Raw genomic sequence first — 17,499 nt, 5'->3', positions numbered from 1 at the left:
CACCAGATCACTCTAAACATAACGAGCCAACCTGCCACTCGTAATATCCCCAACTAGCCAGTGCATCCCGAGTACCGGCCCTACCTCTAACCAGGCACAAGCCAACAACCGGCTCGCACTCGCCGTAACCCTACGGCCAACGGCGCCTCCACCGCCTCACCAATTGGCCCCATCTTTCGCTCTCTGTTTGCTCTTCACTTCTCGGCGTTCACACAGTCGTCGTCGTCGTCGCCAACCATCGCTCGAGGCGTCCGCATCGTATCCGGTACAGGACGCCGCCGGCCCCGAGCCTCATCCGTCCTGGGCGGCCGCTTCCCCGGCGGCGCTGCGTCTCTCCACGCAGGCCCACGGCGTCGCCCCCCCCCTCGCCTCCTCCCCGCCCCGCGGACGGCAAGAGCGGCCACCCCTCTTCTCCCTCGTGGCGCCGCCCTCCTCCTCCTCCGCGTCCCTCCCCTCCCCCGCCCCGTCGTCTCCTCCGTCGCCCCCCTCGGCGCCGCGTGGCCGGTCCCGCCCGTCGCGTCCCCGCGCCCACTCGGCGAACGCGTCGAAGAGGCTGGGCCAGGCCTCGTCCTCGGCGTAGCCGGCCAGGTCGGGCCCCGCGGCCTGCGCGAAGCTGGGGAACATGAGCCAGGTGTCGCGCGACACTCCGCGCACGCCCCCCGGGTTCTCGCCCAGGAAGAGCAGCCACAGGCCGAGCAGCGGGGGGCCGTCGCGAGCGTAGACGCGCCGCCACAGCTCCGCCGCCGCCCCCAGCGGCACGCAGCGCCGCCGCCGGCCGGGGTCCGCCGAGGACGCGGCCGCCGTCGATGCGGCCGCCGCGGCGTCGGCGGCGGCGGCCGCGTCGGCGTCGGCGGCCGCGAGACCCAGGTGGAAGGCGTAGCGGTAGAAGTCGCGGAAGGAGTCCTCGTGCCGGAGGTCGGAGAAGAGGTCGGGCAGCCGGGAGCGCAGCGAGCGGAGGCTGTCGGCGCGCATGGAGCGGCAGCCAGAAAAAAACTCGGCTCTGTTTGGTGGGGGGGGGGGGGGGGGGGGGGTAGGAGGAGGACGAGAACGAGAGGAGCGAGGCAGAGGGTAGAGAGGTGGGGGAAGGAGAGACAGGAGAGAGACAGTGTGGGAGAGAGATGGAGAGAAGAGACATAAGGGAGAGAGACAGAGGGGAGAGAGAGACACAGAGGGGAGAGAGATGGAGAGAAGAGAGAGGGGACAGAGACGGAGAGGGGAGAGAGACAGAGGGGAGAGAGAGACACGGAGGTGAGACACAGAGGGGAGGGAGACACAGGGAAAGAAAGGAACCAAGGGTAGAGAGGGGCATGGGGGGACAGGGAGAAAGAGTGGAGAGACGGCCTTCAAGGAGCAGTGGGCGCTGGAGGAGGCCGTGTGCTCGGTGGCAGATGACGGAGAGCTCTGCATGCTGATATGAGCTACCCGTCGGAGGCCGTCGGACTGCGAGAGGGGCTGCGTGCAGAACGAGAGAGAGCGAGAGAGTGAGCGAGAGAGTGAGCGAGAGGTGGGGGTTTACATAAAGCAAAGTTTAAAAATGTAATAAAAAAAAAAAAAATTACGAAATGATGAACGAAGCAAAGTGCCGACTACACCGAGCATCTTCTTGTTTCCTCTGATCGTAAAAAAAAGAGAAGGGAGAGACTGGAACAGAGGGGAACGGAAAGGGTAGTAGAGAAAAAGCGACCGATGGGAGAAAGAAGATACAGAAAGGTTGAGAGTGGAAGGAGAGATGAGATGCGACGCAAGTGAGAGGCACGGGGAGGTGAAAGAGAGACCTGCGGAGCGGAGCGGAGGAGAGAGATTAACAGAATGAGGTGGATTGGGGTGAGAGAAATGGATAGAGCAGAGGGAGGTGATAGGTAGATACACAGATTCTACGTACGTATGCTGAACTTCTTTCACACCATACATAGACAACCGTGCTAATCGGAGTGTATATAGATTAGTGTATAGTAGTGTTGTGTATATTGTAGTGTATAGTGTACTGTATAGTAGTGTAATGTACAGGAGTGTAGAGTGGTATGTATGTTGCACTTATTTCGCACCGTACGAAGAAAACCGTGCTGATCGGAGGTGCGGGGGTGGACAGCGAGATGCACAGGTGAGAGAGAGAGACCTCCCAATACGTTCCATTCATTGGCTACCACATTCTGATAAGCTCCTCCCCCCTCTCCTCCTCCTGAACTTGTATTTAAGAGCTTGCATCTTGAATCCCTGCCTCACTTGATGCAGCAAATCTGGCTGTGACGGTCCCACCTGATGACGGAGACTTGTGTTGCCTCCGAAACGTCGTGATTTTAATTTTTAATTTAATTTTTATAAATTTTAATTTCATTTTTTTTACCTACGTGACTTTACCGAAAGAACTAAGAGTATGAGTAGGAGAGACACAAGAGGTACAGAATAGAAGCAGAGGGGAGGGGGTTGATATAAATGAAAGAAAGATGGGGTAGAGAAAGTTAGAGAGACAGCTACACAAAGACAAAGACCCTCCTCCGTGTGGCATTAACAGACTGCGGTGAGCGAGTAGCAGCACCTATGAAGGCCGGCACGGCACACGAGGGAGTGGGTGGCCAACATTACGCCCGGCCGCCTTTGTCTTCCGAGTGGCGATGTTTACACACCGACCTAGGGGAGGCCCAGGCTCGGTTCAGATAATCGTCACTGGTGTTGGCCGTGAGCGGGAATCGAACTCGGGTCGCCGGGTTCGTAGCGCAGTGTAGCGCAAACGACGACACCACCGCTCCCCACACAGACACACACAACAGACACGTGACACTCGCGGACTGTTGGGGCAAGTGGCGTTAGCGAGTGCTTGTTCAATCTGGCATGGCTCCCGAGAAGATCGTGTTGCCAGCACAACGCCGATATTTACACGCCTCAGCAGGTACTCAATTTGAGGCCGAGTCGACCTAGGAGAGAACCAGGAACAGTTGAGATATCCACCACTGATTTGGCTTGGAGCGGGCTTCAAACTCGAGGGTTCATAACAACAGCCGCCATTCCCCACTAAGTGACGGTGACGTCACCACGGCGCCTGTGCCAGGCTAGGTGCACTCCGAGGCCACGTGTAGTGTCGAAGGCTCGCTGATGGCAGGAGGAGGTCACGGGACAGACCCGGCAGGTGCCACGGGTTGACTGACTGAGATGGCCGGCAGATGCACCACCACCTGTACCCCCTACAGTGCTGTTTTATCTGCCCGGCGCTCCGCTCGCTGATGTGTCGCCCTCCGTTGCTGGAGGGCGACTGCCTCCAACGTCCCGGCAGCGTCCTTCACGATCACCGGCATTTGTGTTGCGGCTACCTGACAGATGGCAGCAGCAGCAATGACAACAACCGCTCAAATGAATGAACAGATTCATTTCTCGTCTTTAGCCTTCTGTGGCCGCTCGATGGCCGGTCCTTGGTCCAAACAAGGTCCCCTCCATCCTCTCCGATCTTAATCTCTCTTCATTTCACTCCCGGCTCCCAACCGAAACCTTTCTTGGGAGTCATCGGACAGCATCGTCCTTTCTGTGCCCTTCGACCTTTCCCAAGATCCTACCAGACCCACCCTTCCCAACCTCCCTTCCAGATCTTTCTTCCAGACCTCCCTTCCGATCCTTCCTTGAGACCTCCCTTCCGAACCTCCATTCTGATCCTTCCTTGAGACCTTCCTTCCAGACTTCCTTTCCGAACCTTCCTTCAGAACCTTCCTTCCAGATCTTGCTTTTGAACCTCTCTTTCGGACCTCCTTTCATGAAGCCATGAAGGGAGGCCCTTTCACGAACCTCCCGTGGAAGAAAAAAAAAACTTCCTGGAAACCTGCAAGAACTACTGGACGCGTCCGTGAGGGAAGAGCCTCATAGCTCACCGCCCCCCCCCCCCCCGACACAGCCGGCCCGCACCTCGTAAACTGGCAGTCGGTGCAGGCGTTGAACTTCCACGCGAGCGCCAGGGCGGTGAAGTCGGCCGGCTCGGAGCCCAGGTCGTGGCACAGCCTCTGCACGCCCTCCTCCAGCACCGCATCGTCGCGCTCGTCGCGGTAGCGCCGGAACAGCTCCTCCACGCGGCGCTCTTGAACCCTGCTCACTCGGCGTGGGTGGGTGGTGGGTAGGGTGGGATGGGGTGGGGTGGGGTGGGTGGGTAGGGTGGGTGGGTAGGGTGGGGTAGGGTGGGGTAGGTGGGTGGGTAGGGTGGGGTGGGGTGGTGGGTAGGGGTGGGGGGGGGTGGTAGGTAGGGTGGGGTGGGTGGGTGGGTAGGGTGGGGTGGGTGGGTAGGGTGGGGTGGGTGGGGTGGGTGGGTAGGGTAGGGTGGGGTGGGTAGGGTGGGGTGGGGTGGGGTGGGGTGGTGGGTGGGTGGGTAGGGTAGGGTGGGTAGGGTAGGGTGGGGTGGGGTGGGGTGGGTGGGTGAGTAGGGTGGGGTGGGTAGGGTGAGGTGGGTAGGGTGGGGTGGGGTGGGTGGGTGGGTAGGGTGGGGTTGGTGGGTGAGTAGGGTGGGGGGGGTAGGGTGAGGTGGGTAGGGTGGGGTGGGGTGGGTGGGTGGGTAGGGTGGGTTGGGGTGGGGGGGTGAGTGGGTAGGGTGGATAGGGTGGGTGGGTGGGTAGGGTAGGGTGGGTGGGGTGGGGTGGGTAGGGTGGGGTGGGGTGGGTGGGTAGGGGTGGGGTGGGGTGGGTGGGTAGGGTGGGGTGGGGTGGGTGGGTAGGGTGGGGTGGGGTGGGTGGGTAGGGTGAGGTGGGGTGGGTGAGTAGGGTGGGGTGGGGTGGGGTGGGTGGGTGGGTGGGCAGGGTGGAGGAGAATAAGGATTCACATCACTCACTCCCGTCCGGACCACCCACAATCTCCTGTGGCTCTCTCTCTCTCCCGTCACGTGACTCGCTGTCGCGTTACGCCGCCACGTGTCTCCAGTAGTGTGGGGCGGCAGCGTGGAGTACTCGGCGAACCGCGCGACGAACAGAGCGACCCGAGTTCGATTCCTGCTCACAGCTGCCTACGTCGAACTTCTTTCGCACCGTACGTAGCCGACCGTGCTAATCGGAGGTGCGGTGGATCAACAACATTGGCTACGATTATCTGAACCGGTCCTGGGCCTCACCTAGGTCCACTCAGACTCAAATGAATACCTGGTGCGGTGTGTAAAATCATCGCTGCTGCGGAGGCAAAGGCGGCCGGGCGTGGTGCTGGCCGCCCACAAAGTTTATCGTTTGAATAGTTTTATAGCCAGGAGCGCCTATGAAGGCCGGCAACGCCTTCGTTGCCGGCCTTCATCGGTGCTGCTGGCTTTGAAACTATTCAAACTATAAACTTTTTTTTATTAGAAAAAAAATGTTACCAGGTGAGGCCCACTGAGCTGCACAGCTCGGGCCGCAAACGACAGCTCAGCGAAGTGGCTTATCACGTGGACACTTATAGCAGCCAAATGCTCCGAAGTACGTGACGTTGATTCTGCATGTCGAGGGTGAAACTCGAGTTGCTTCGCGCACGATCCTATTCGGCGCGCTCGATTCACACACACACCGCGTATAGTGTAGTAGTGTATAGTAGTGTAGTAGTGTATAGTGTAGTAGTGTATAGTGTAGTAGTGTATAGTAGTGTAGTAGTGTATAGTAGTGTAGTAGTGTATAGTAGTGTAGTAGTGTATAGTGTAGTAGTGTACTAGTGTAGTAGTGTACTAGTGTAGTAGTGTATAGTAGTGTAGTAGTGTAGTAGTTAGTAGTAGTAGTGTAGTAGTGTAGTAGTGTAGTAGTGTATAGTAGTGTAGTAGTGTATAGTAGTGTAGTAGTGTATAGTGTAGTAGTGTACTAGTGTAGTAGTGTATAGTAGTGTAGTAGTGTATAGTAGTGTAGTAGTGTATAGTAGTGTAGTAGTGTATAGTGTAGTAGTGTATAGTAGTAGTGTATAGTAGTGTAGTAGTGTATAGTAGTGTATAGTGTAGTAGTGTATAGTAGTGTAGTAGTGTATAGTAGTGTAGTAGTGTATAGTAGTGTAGTAGTGTATAGTAGTGTAGTGTATAGTAGTGTAGTAGTGTATAGTAGTGTAGTAGTGTATAGTAGTGTAGTAGTGTATAGTAGTGTAGTGTATAGTAGTGTAGTAGTGTATAGTAGTGTAGTAGTGTATAGTAGTGTAGTAGTGTATAGTAGTGTAGTGTATAGTAGTGTAGTGTATAGTAGTGTAGTGTATAGTAGTGTAGTGTATAGTAGTGTAGTAGTGTATAATGTAGTGTAGTGTATAGTAGTGTATAGTGTAGTGTATAGTAGTGTAGTAGTGTATAGTAGTGTAGTGTATAGTAGTGTAGTGTATAGTAGTGTATAGTAGTGTAGTAGTGTATAGTAGTGTAGTAGTGTATAGTAGTGTAGTGTATAGTAGTGTAGTAAGTAGTGTATAGTAGTGTAGTAGTGTATAGTAGTTGTAGTAGTGTATAGTAGTGTAGTGTATAGTAGTGTAGTCGTAGTGTTATAGTAGTGTAGTCGTGTATGTAGTGTAGTAGTGTATAGTAGTGTAGTGTATAGTAGTGTAGTAGTGTATAGTAGTGTAGTAGTGTATAGTAGTGTAGTGTATAGTAGTGTAGTCGTGTAGTGTATAGTAGTGTCGTAGTGTATAGTAGTGTAGTAGTGTAAAGTAGTGTAGTGTATAGTAGTGTAGTAGTGTATAATGTAGTGTATAGTAGTGTAGTGTATAGTAGGTAGTAGTGTATAGTAGTGTAGGTATAGTAGTGTAGTAGTGTATAGTAGTAGTGTAGTAGTGTAGTGTAGTAGTGTAGTGTATAGTAGTGTAGTGTATAGTAGTGTAGTGTATAGTGTAGTGTATAGTAGTGTAGTGTATAGTGTAGTGTAGTAGTGTATAGTAGTGTAGTGTATAGTAGTGTAGTAGCCTATAGTAGTGTAGTGTAGTAGTGTAGTGTATAGTAGTGTGTAGTAGTGTAGTGTATAGTGTAGTAGTGTATAGTAGTGTAGTGTATAGTGTAGTAGTGTATAGTAGTGTAGTGTAAAGTAGTGTAGTGTATAGTGTAGTAGTGTATAGTGTAGTAGTGTATAGTGTAGTAGTGTATAGTGTAGTAGTGTATAGTAGTGTAGTGTATAGTGTAGTAGTGTAGTGTATAGTAGTGTAGTGTATAGTGTAGTAGTGTATAGTAGTGTAGTGTATAGTGTAGTAGTGTATAGTAGTGTAGTGTATAGTGTAGTAGTGTATAGTAGTGTAGTGTAAAGTAGTGTAGTGTATAGTGTAGTAGTGTATAGTGTATAGTAGTGTAGTGTATAGTGTAGTGGTGTAGTCTATAGTAGTGTGTAGTGTATAGTAGTGTAGTAGTGTATAGTGTAGTAGTGTAGTGTATAGTGTAGTAGTGTATAGTAGTGTATAGTGTAGTAGAGCCCGTCGCCAGGGACAGGCAGGTCTGGGACTGCCGTACTCAGCACGCTGCCGCCGCGACCCTCGCCAGGCCAAGCGGACTGAGAAACGAGCCAATGAATTGGTGACATTAATCACATAGAGCGCCTTCAGTGGAGGTGCTCTCTGTACATATTAATTGGATTATTTCTGCTCGGCAAGAGTAAAATTCTAAACGCCGTTTTTGCGCACTATTTGTCGGTGTCCCGTGCGCTACGACTTATTTGTTGGGAAAAGTGCCGTAAGTTTTCGTTGTTTAGTTTTTTCACCAGGGTGGGATTACCACCACGTTCACCGTCGTCGTCGTCATCATCCAGGAGCCGCACGCGAGCCGATTCCACTGATCTCTCCCGTAGCTCCCAACGCACTCCGTGCGCGACCCCACGATGCATGCACATCACGTAAGCTTTAAATAATTAACTGCCCGCATGAAACCCATCTGATTTCACTGCGCTGGCAACATTAATGTTTTATATCATTATTGTTTTATTACCACCATCGAGAGTGGCACTAAGTGGAAAGATCCAATAATCAGCCTCGACAATACACGCAGGAATAGGATTAAAAATGTACACTATGAGACCTCCTTTACCAGTGGCAAAATATAATAATAGGTTTTTACCCTCTCAACTGGTACAAAAACTGACACCTTTATACAAGGCATCATGTTTGCAATGACCACAACACAAGCAGTCAAAATGCAAACAAAAAGAAACAACTCTGATGATGATGATATGCGCTGTCCTTGAAGTTGATTGGTCCACACCCGAGACAGCTTTTCTTAGAGCCTAGTTTCCACTGGTGTTGGACCAGATGACGCCAAAAGGCGTACAACTCAAAGACAGCGCACTATCAGAGTATTGAGAGCTCGGGGGGACGTGGGGGGTGCGGGGGTGGGGGGGTGCGGGGGGAGGTGGGGGGGTGCGGGGGTGGGGGGTGCGGGGGGAGGTGAGGGGGGGGTGTGGGGGTACGTGGGGGGGGTGCGGGGGGACGTGGGGGGAGGTGGGGGGGTGCGGGGGAAGGTGGGGGGGTGCGGGGGGACGTGGGGGGAGGTGGGGGGGTGCGGGGGAAGGTGGGGGGGTGCGGGGGGACGTGGGGGGTGCGGGGGTACGTGGGGGGGTGCGGGGGAAGGTGGGGGGGTGCGGGGGGACGTGGGGGGGTGCGGGGGGAGGTGGGGGGTGCGGGGGAGGTGGGGGGGGTGCGGGGGAAGGTGGGGGGGTGCGGGGGGACGTGGGGGGTGCGGGGGTACGTGGGGGGGTGCGGGGAGGTGGGGGGGGTGCGGGGGGGGGTGCGGGGGGGGGGGGTGCGGGGGGCCGTGCGGGGGGGGGTGCAGGGGGAGGAGGTGGGGGGGTACCACCTTCACTCACCCGCCACCTCCGCCGCCCCCGTATCCGTGCTCTCCGGCGTTCCCCAGCGGGCAGCCGGCCCCCACGCAGCTGCCCCCACGACGCCCCCCACCACGTCCCCCAGCCAGCTGGTGCGCCGCTTGGGCCCCGCGGCGGCGGCGGCGGCGGTGGCGGCACGGACGGGCCCCGCCCCGTTCTGCGCCTCCTCCGAGTTCACGGCGGTCGCGTCGGAGCGGCAGTGGCCTCCGCCGCGGAGCGTCGGCCCGCGGCCCGGCTTGGCGGCTCCGTTGCCGCCGCCGCTGTGGGCCGCGCCGTTGGCGTGGTGGTGGCCCTGGTGGTGGTGGCCCTGGTGGTGGTGGCCGTGGTGGTGGTGGTGGTGCGAGCCGCGGCCGCAGCGCGCCACGCACTGGCCCATGGTCTCCACCCTGACGGAGTGCGGTCGCCGGGACCACGTCCGCTGGCGATAGCGGCGGTGAGGGCTTCGATGATGGGTGGTGGTGGTGGTGTAGGTTTGGGTGATATCAGCAGTAGTGGTGATAGTGGTGGTGAGGTTTTGGTTGGTAGCAGCGGTCGATTGGAGTGGTAGCGGTGGTGATAGCCGTGGCGGTGCTGATGGTAGCCGTGTTGGTGGTGACGCTGGTGGTAAAGTTATTCTGCGGGCGGTGGCGAGGGTTTTGAGTTTGGGTTGCAGTGGTGGCGATGGAGGTGATCGTGCTGGCGATCGCTCAGATGTTGAGCATCGGCGGTGGTGAGCGTTGCGTGTTGAGCGGCAGCGGTGGCGATGGGGCCACGATCGCGTGGCGGCAGTTGTTGGCAGCGTTCGAGGTGGTAGCTTCAGGTGGTGTTCAGGGGATACGATGTTGGGCGGACGACTTACGTGGCAATGGTCGTTGTGCTGGCGGTGATGAGGGTTTAGCCGATGGCTCGCAGTGGTGGTGGTGGTTGTGAAGGTGGTGTTAGTGGCAGCGGTAGTTACGGTGGCAGTGGTAGTCGTGGTGGTGATGAAGATGATGGGTAGCAGCAGTAGCGTGGCAGTGGCGGCTGGTAGCCGTGTTCGGTCGTAATCGTGGTGATGGTGGTGGCAATTGTTAAACCGGTTGATACACTTATGTGACAGCGTCGGTAACGGTGAAGATGTTGAAAAGTGGCGGTGGTGGTGGTGGCGGTGGTGGCGGTGGTGGCGGTGGTGGCGGCTGTGATTCGTCGTGAAGTGCCGACTCTGCGACAAACTTTTGGATCTTTCCGAAGTCAAGGAAGCAGTGGCGGTCGTGAGTGGCGGGAGCGGTTCTTTTGATGGCAGTCGTGAGTGGCGGTGGCGGTGATTATGGTGTTAGTGGCGTATTGGGTGGCGGTGGTGGCGGCTGCAGTGGTTATGGTGTTAATGGCGTATTGGGTGGCGGTGTTGGTGCCGGTGTTGGTGATGGTGTTAGTGGCATATTGGGTGGTGGTGTTGGTTATGGTGTTGGTTATGGTGTTAGTGGCGTATTGGGTGGTGGTGGTGGCGGCTGCAGTGGTTATGGTGTTAATGGCGTATTAAATGTGGTGGTGTTGGTTATGGTGTTGGTGATGGTATTAGTGGCGTATTGGGTGGTGGTGTTGGTTATGGTGTTGGTTATGGTGTTGGTTATGGTGTTAGTGGCGTATTGGGTGGCCGTGTTGGTGGTGTTGGTGCCGGTGTTGGTTACGGTGTTAGTGGCCTTGGGTAGCAGACGTTCGTGATAGCAGTGGCTGTAACTAGTGGAAGTCCTGTACAGTAGTTGCGTGTAATCAGCGGTGTGCAGCGTTCCCTTTAGACGAACATTAGGCTACATCAATTCCGCCTTGGCAGGGATTAGGTGATATTAAATATAAATATACGTAATGTAGTACTCCCTCACTAATGGACGCTGTCAATCTTTGGCCGGAAGACTTGGAGTGGAAACCTTTAGTGGACGCGTTCGGCCGTGGGTGATTGACAGGTTTCACCCTTTCAAGAGTTCATCAGTGAGACACGTCCAGCTACGTGAGAAATACGATAGCAGTCGAGATATATAGTATCGTTAGCCGTGATTACATTCGTTTACATAGTTGTTATATGGAGTAAGTACAAAGCCTCGCTTAATCGTTATTGTTAATATAACAACAACGATGATGATGATGACTCTTGCTATATAATGCCGTTTAGAAAATCCACTTGAACGCAATGGGCAGAACGCTGAGCGATATTCGTGAACAGCAATAGACTTTCCATCGAGCGCAGTATAAAACACGCACGCACTGTGTGTGTGTGTATATATATACATACACAGCATAACATTTCACAGACGCAATGCCCTTTGTGTTCGCCCAAGATCTCGGGGCTCGCTTATTTACAAATCGACACGAGCGTCGATCTCTGCTTTTGGCCTTGTCCGTGACGAAGCCCCATCATCATCCACCATCATCCACCACGGCGCTGTTTGCCGCTAGGGTCAAGCAGCGTGCGGAGGCGTGCGTGTTCACGCACGCACGCGTCGTAAGCACGCGGGGATTTTATTTTTTGATATACTCCGTGCTATCGAGTGCGGTGATGCTTCTCTCTCTGTGCGTGCGTGTCACGTGCGTGCGTGTCTGTGCGTGTATGCAACGCGTGTGTGTGTATAACGCGTGTGTGTGTGTGTGTAATGCGTGTGCGTGTGTGTATTTAACGCATGTGCGTGTCTGTGCGTGTGTGCACGGGCACACGTGTGTGCAACGCGTGTGTGTGTGTGTGTGTAACGCGTGTGTGTGTGTAATGCGTGTGCGTGTGTGTATTTAACGCATGTGCGTGTCTGTGCGTGTGTGCACGGGCACACGTGTGTGCAACGCGTGTGTGTGTGTAACGTGTGTGTGCGTGCGTGTGTGCAACGCGTGTGTGTGTATAACGCGTGTGTGCGTGTGTGTGTGTGTGTAATGCGTGCGTGTGTGTGTGTAACGCGTGTGTGTGTGTAACGTGTGTGTGTGTGACGCGTGTGTGTCTGTGTATGTGTGCACGGGCGTGCGTGTGTGTAACGCGTGTGCACGGGCGTGCGTGTGTGTAACGCGTGTGTGTGTGTAACGCGCGCGTGTGTGTGTAACGCGTGTATGTGTGTGTAACCCGTATGTGTGTGTGACGCGTGTGTGTGTAACACGTGTGTGTGTGTGTAACGTATGTGCGTGTGTGTAACGCGTGTGTGTGTGTAACGCGCGTGCGTGTGTGTGTAACGTATGTGCGTGTGTGTAACGCGTGTGTGTGTGTAACGCGTGCGCGTGTGTGTGTAACGTGTGTGTAATGTGTGTGTGTGTAACGCGTGTGTGTGTGTGTAACACGTGTGTGTGTGTAACGCGTGTGTGTGTGTAACGCGTGCGTGTGTGTGTGTAACGTGTGTGTGTAACGCGTGTGTGTGTGTAACGCGTGTGTGTGTGTAACGCGTGTGTGTAACGTATGTGCGTGTGTGTAACGCGTGTGTGTGTGTAACGCGCGTGTGCGTGTGTAACGTGTGTGTGTGTGTAACGCGTGTGTGTGTGTGTGTGTAACGTGTGTGTGTGTGTAACGCGTGTGCGTGTGTGTAATGTGTGTGTGTGTAACGCGTGTGTGTGTGTAACGTGGGTGTGTGTAACGTGTGTGTGTGTGTAACGCGTGTGCGTGTGTGTGTGTAACGCGTGTGTGTGTGTAACGCGTGTGTGTGTGTGTGTAACGTGTGTGTGTGTGTAACGCGTGTGTGTGTAACGCGGTGTGTGTGTGTGTAACGCGTGTGTGTGTGTGTAACGCGTGTGTGTGTGTAACGCGTGTGTGTGTAACGCGTGTGCGTGTCTGTGCGCTTGTCCACGTTTGCCCTTCAAACCCGCGCGTGTGTGTGTGTGTGTAACGTGTGTGTGTGTGTGTGTAACGCGTGTGTGTGTAACGCGTGTGCGTGTCTGTGCGCTTGTCCACGTTTGCCCTTCAAACCCGCGCGTGTGTGTGTGTGTGTAACGTGTGTGTGTGTGTGTGTAACGCGGTGTCTGTGTGTAACGCGTGTGCGTGTCTGTGCGCTTGTCCACGTTTGCCCTTCAAACCCGCGCGTGTGTGTGTGTGTGTAACGTGTGTGTGTGTAACGCGTGTGTGTGTAACGCGTGTGCGTGTCTGTGCGCTTGTCCACGTTTGCCCTTCAAACCCGCGCGTGTGTGTGTGTGTGTAACGTGTGTGTGTGTGTGTGTAACGTGTGTGTGTGTAACGTGTGTGTGTGTGTGTGTAACGCGTGTGTGTGTGTGTATAACGTGTGTGTGTGTGTAACGCGTGTGTGTGTAACGCGTGTGCGTGTCTGTGCGCTTGTCCACGTTTGCCCTTCAAACCCGCGCGTGTGTGTGTGTGTAACGTGTGTGTGTGTGTGTGTAACGTGTGTGTGTGTAACGCGTGTGTGTGTGTGTAACGTGTGTGTGTGTGTGTGTAACGCGTGTGTGTGTGTAACGCGTGTGTGTGTGTGTGTGTAACGCGTGTGCGTGTCTGTGCGCTTGTCCACGTTTGCCCTTCAAACCCGCGCGCGGCTCTAAATCGCCTCGTCGCGGTGATTCGTCAATCAGCCGTCGTCACCCGTTTGTCACGGCAGGGCTCGCCGGCCTCGCGAGGACTCCGAAATCTCCCCCCCCCTCCCTTCCGTTCAATAATTTAATATTTAATATAACCCCCCCCTCCCCTCTACCCCCCCCCTACCGCCACCATCCCCCCCCCCACCCCCGACCCTCTTGCCGACCATTTGCGTAAAATTGCACTCGGTGCGAATTAACGATCACGGTGCAGAGTCGTGATGCGCCGTCGTCCGCTGGCCACGCGGATGGCGACCCAACGGTCCGTGGGCCGGTAGCGGTGGCGAGGCGGCGGGGTGACGGTGCTGAGGGCGGCGGCGAGGGTGGCCGTCGATTGCGTGGCAAGGAGGTGGTGGTGAAGAGACTGTAAGAGGGCTCCTTGGAGGTCGCGGGTGTCAGCTGTGAAACATCGACAGGATCGAGCAGAGGGAAAGGAGCGATGGCTGGCGTGCTGTGGCATCGACAGCATTGGCTGTGATGATGGTCTTCATCCCCCTGACCCGAACGGCCACCGTTTGTTGTTGTTTATCTCCGCACGTGACCCCGTGACGATGTACGTGTGATTAGATCGCGCGCGTCCCACAAGATCTTTAAACCCCGAGAAACGTTTCGTGCGGCTTGCTCTTTTTCTCGAAGTTATTTAGTTTTTGTTGTTGTTGTTGCTGTTATTCTCCTTTGCTCGGCAAACCGCAGGCAAGCCCCTCGCCGCGAGGCACGGACAGCGCTACCGTGAAGGCGTCTCACGGACGATGCGGTCGCGACGCGCTCATCCCGTTCACGAGATCTCCGGCGAACTTCACCGCGCACCCGGCAGGCACCAGGTCTTTGAGCTGCTACCTGATGTGGCTGTCACGGTTGCCCCCGATGGCAAACGGAAAGTAGGGGCGGCCTTCTCACGAGCGGATGACAAGCGCCACCAGATCGAGCTGCGAAACCGATCGAGTGATGAGACGCGAGAGGTTTATATTTGCGCGATACTCACCCCAACAAGAACACGCCTTGTTATGGTCGCAGAAGCATACGACTGCGTGTTAAAGAGAGGCAAAGTTCACGTTGGTTTTGGGCGAGCGGAATAGTTTCAGCCTCCAAACGTGGCTTAGGTTTAGATGCCCCACTGCGCATGGCCTCCGTGCGGTCCCTTACAGGACTGTGGATCGTTCAGACTGAGCAGGCTCATGAACGAGGAAGGTTCAGACTGAGCGGGCTCGTGAACAAGGAACGTTCAGGCTGAGCGGGCTCATGAACAAGGAACGTTCAAGCTCGGCCGTGCTGCGTGTGTGCGCGCGCTCGTTTATTAAACCTCGGTGCGCGTACGCATCTTGCTTTGGTTGCAGCTCCAACAGCACGGTGAAGACCCTCGCTTGCGATGGCCTTGATCCGTGCGATGGCCTTGATCCGTGCACAGGTGCAGCGCGTGGCGCGGTGTCCACGCAGCAGGGCCGGCGTCTGTGCAAATTTGCGAGAGGAAAACCAAAAATGTAAGAAAATGTTTTTTTTTAAAATGCCGCCCTTTGCCAGCAAAACTTACGGCGGCTGCGGCGGCCGCCGTGGCTACGTGTGGGTATTGAACTTCTTTCGCGCCGTACGCGGCTCACGGCGCCGGCCGGAGGCGAGATGGCGCAAGTGACAAAGCTGAAAGTGTCGCGGGTAGAACGCAAAGCTGTCTAGATGCAACCGCGTCTCGAGACATTCCTCACGTCCGGGGACTTGTTGTTGTTGTTTGAAGATGCTGTATTTAAAGAGGGTTAAAGTGCGAGGAGGTCAGTGGGAGGCTAGAGTCAGCGTGAAGGTTTAACGGCGTGAAGTCTTGAGACTGCGAGAGGATGGCTCAGGAAAGAAGGGTCAGAGGGGTAGAGGTGGCGGGCGATGAGACGCTTCACGTCACGATGGGACGAAGAGACCGCCAGTCAGGAAACGACTGTGACATGACCCTCGTCTGTTGCTGAATTACCATCCTGTGTCACTGACGCGGTATTATTTGGACGTTGCAAATATTTACCAGGGTATCATTATTATTATAATTTACTGTTGATTTTCAAACTGTTCAATACATTTTCTGTTGCGTTATCAGCTCTCTGTTTGTTCCTGATACATTTCCCTGACATAAGAATGTGGAATTTCCACCACCGGGGCAGAGGGTCGTGAATAACCGGACCGTGTCACAACACTCGCTGCTACAGGCGATGTTTGCAATTGCGATGATTCTCACCTGCAACTGCTTTAATGTTTACAAACGGGTGTTGATGTTTACTTGGCCGAGTAATTGTGATTTCCGTCCTGTTACCTCGAGCATTGATCCGTGTGTATTGAGCACGCGTTTGATGAATACCATTCGTGCCGCTTGATTATTGGAGGTGTTTTCTGACACGGGAGGTGCACGCATTAGTCATAGTGAATCACCGCACCGCAGATTCACAATGTGATGGTTTGCAAGAACTCCTAAACATTTTACAACATTTTAATGACTGCTCTTGGACTATTTTCATTCAGCGTTTGTTATAAACGTTACGACTGTTGTTATTATTATTGTTTAGGTCTTACCTCGTGTTCATTAACACGATTAGGAAAAGTTACCGTTGAACATTGGATGTTTCCTATCAAATCTTAAGTCGTCGTCATCATCGTCAAAACCACTTACGAATTATTCTCTTTCTTTACGTGCTAATTTGTGTTATTTCAACCACTTCAATGGACTGAGATAACGCGTTATATATAAGTATTGTTAAACGTAATTAATATTTTACATTGGGAGTGTCAACCCAGGCCCCAGTGACCGCAGTGAAGACCCTAAAGCCAGACGGTGGTGGTGGCGGTGGTGGCGGCGGTGGTGGGGGTGGTGGTGGTGGTGGCGGTGGTGGCGGCGGTGGTGGCGGTGGTGGCGGTGGTGGCGGTGGCGGTGGCGGTGGCGGTGGTGGCGGTGGCGGCGGTGGTGGCGGTGGTGGTGGCGGTGGTGGCGGCGATGGCGGCGGTGGTGGTGGCAGTGGTGGCGGTGGTGGCGGCGATGGCGGCGGTGGTGGTGGCGGTGGTGGCGGTGGTGGCGGTGGTGGTGGCGATGGTGGCGGTGGTGGCGGCGGTGGTGGCGGTGGTGGCGGCGGTGGTGGCGGTGGTGGCGGTGACGGCGGCGGTGGTGGTGGCGGCGGTGGTGGTGGCGGTGGTGGTGGCAGTGGTGGCGGTGGTGGCGGTGGCGGTGGTGGTGGCGGTGGTGGCGGTGGTGGCGGCGGCGGCGGTCGTGATGAGAGCGTTAACAGCGGACCATTGCCGACGGGCTGTCAACGGTGCAGCGGCTGCACAGAATCTGGCAGGAGGAAGGAAGCGACGGCGAGGTGAGATGGCATCAAAGGGGGCGGGCGAAGCTTTGGGCAGTAACTGCGAGGCTTTGACCTTGGTGCAGGGTCAAGCAGGGCTCGGCGGCGGCGTGCTCACGGGGAGCTGCGGATTGGAATGGATGTGTGAGCCGCGAGGAAGATGGGCGTTGACACGTGGGCGGGTGGGCTGGACGTGTGGCGACTCCGACGAGGTGGATGGACCGAGGAGGTCGAATGATGCCTTCCCCTGATCCACCCCCCCCCCCCCCCCCCCCCAGATCCGCTTGCGTTTGACCTCTGCGTGGTTTAAAGGGGATCGCCCTCGCACGCTCACTCGCCCTCGGTGTGTGTCCACAAAGTGGCAGCAGCAGCAGCAGCCGATCACCAATGAGTGGCGGTGACGTCACCGTGGCGCCTGTGCCAGGGGAGGTGCGCTTTGAGGCCGGCCGCGTGAAGCGTCGGAGGCTCGGGAGGAGGTCACGTGACTGACCCGGCGGCCGCCGTGGAGTTGACTGGCGCACACAAAGACAAAGACAAAGATCCCCCGTGTAGCCTTCACAGACTTTCGGGGCGAGTGCTGTTAGCGAGCACCTGTGAAGGCCGGCGCGGCACACGAGGGGGTGGGTGGGTGGCCAGCACCACGCCGGGTGGACAGCACCCACGCCCGGCCGCCTTTGTCTCCCTAGTGGCGAGGTCTACTACACACCGCACCAGGTACTCGTTTGAAGCGGAGTCAACTGTGTATTATGATTGGTCGTGAGCAGTAATCGAACTCGGGTCACCGGGGTTCGCTCCCACCACAGACACACACAAAGACAAAGATCCCCCCACAGACTGCTGGGGCAAGTGCTGTTAGCGAGTAGCAGCAGCGCCTACGAAGGCCGGCACGGCGCAGGGTGTGGGTGGGTGGGCGGTCTGGGCAGCAGCCTCACACACACACATCCACT

At 55.6% G+C, this 17,499-nt stretch overlaps 1 protein-coding gene across 1 annotated transcript in view; it reads right to left on the bottom strand.

Moving 5' to 3' along the window:
* Window positions 1–291: 291 nt before the first annotated feature.
* Window positions 292–17,499, bottom strand: part of LOC133358797 (uncharacterized) — a 59,817-nt gene continuing 42,609 nt past the window's right edge. Inside the window, exons 7-13 of the mRNA XM_061577245.1 lie at window positions 16,938–17,064; window positions 14,548–14,693; window positions 13,411–13,646; window positions 8,834–9,007; window positions 8,730–8,798; window positions 3,889–4,065; window positions 292–1,000 (exon numbers count right to left, since the gene is read on the bottom strand). Coding sequence (XP_061433229.1) covers window positions 292–1,000; window positions 3,889–4,065; window positions 8,730–8,798; window positions 8,834–9,007; window positions 13,411–13,646; window positions 14,548–14,693; window positions 16,938–17,064 — 1,638 coding nt within the window. The remainder of the gene's footprint in view (window positions 1,001–3,888; window positions 4,066–8,729; window positions 8,799–8,833; window positions 9,008–13,410; window positions 13,647–14,547; window positions 14,694–16,937; window positions 17,065–17,499) is intronic.

This window comes from Lethenteron reissneri, chromosome 63 (assembly GCF_015708825.2).
Source record: "Lethenteron reissneri isolate LAM-NWPU_2019-01 chromosome 63, ASM1570882v1, whole genome shotgun sequence".
NCBI classification, from domain to species: Eukaryota; Metazoa; Chordata; class Hyperoartia; order Petromyzontiformes; family Petromyzontidae; genus Lethenteron; species Lethenteron reissneri.
Note: the sequence above shows the minus strand (reverse complement) of the source record. Positions and strands in the feature narration are given on the sequence as shown.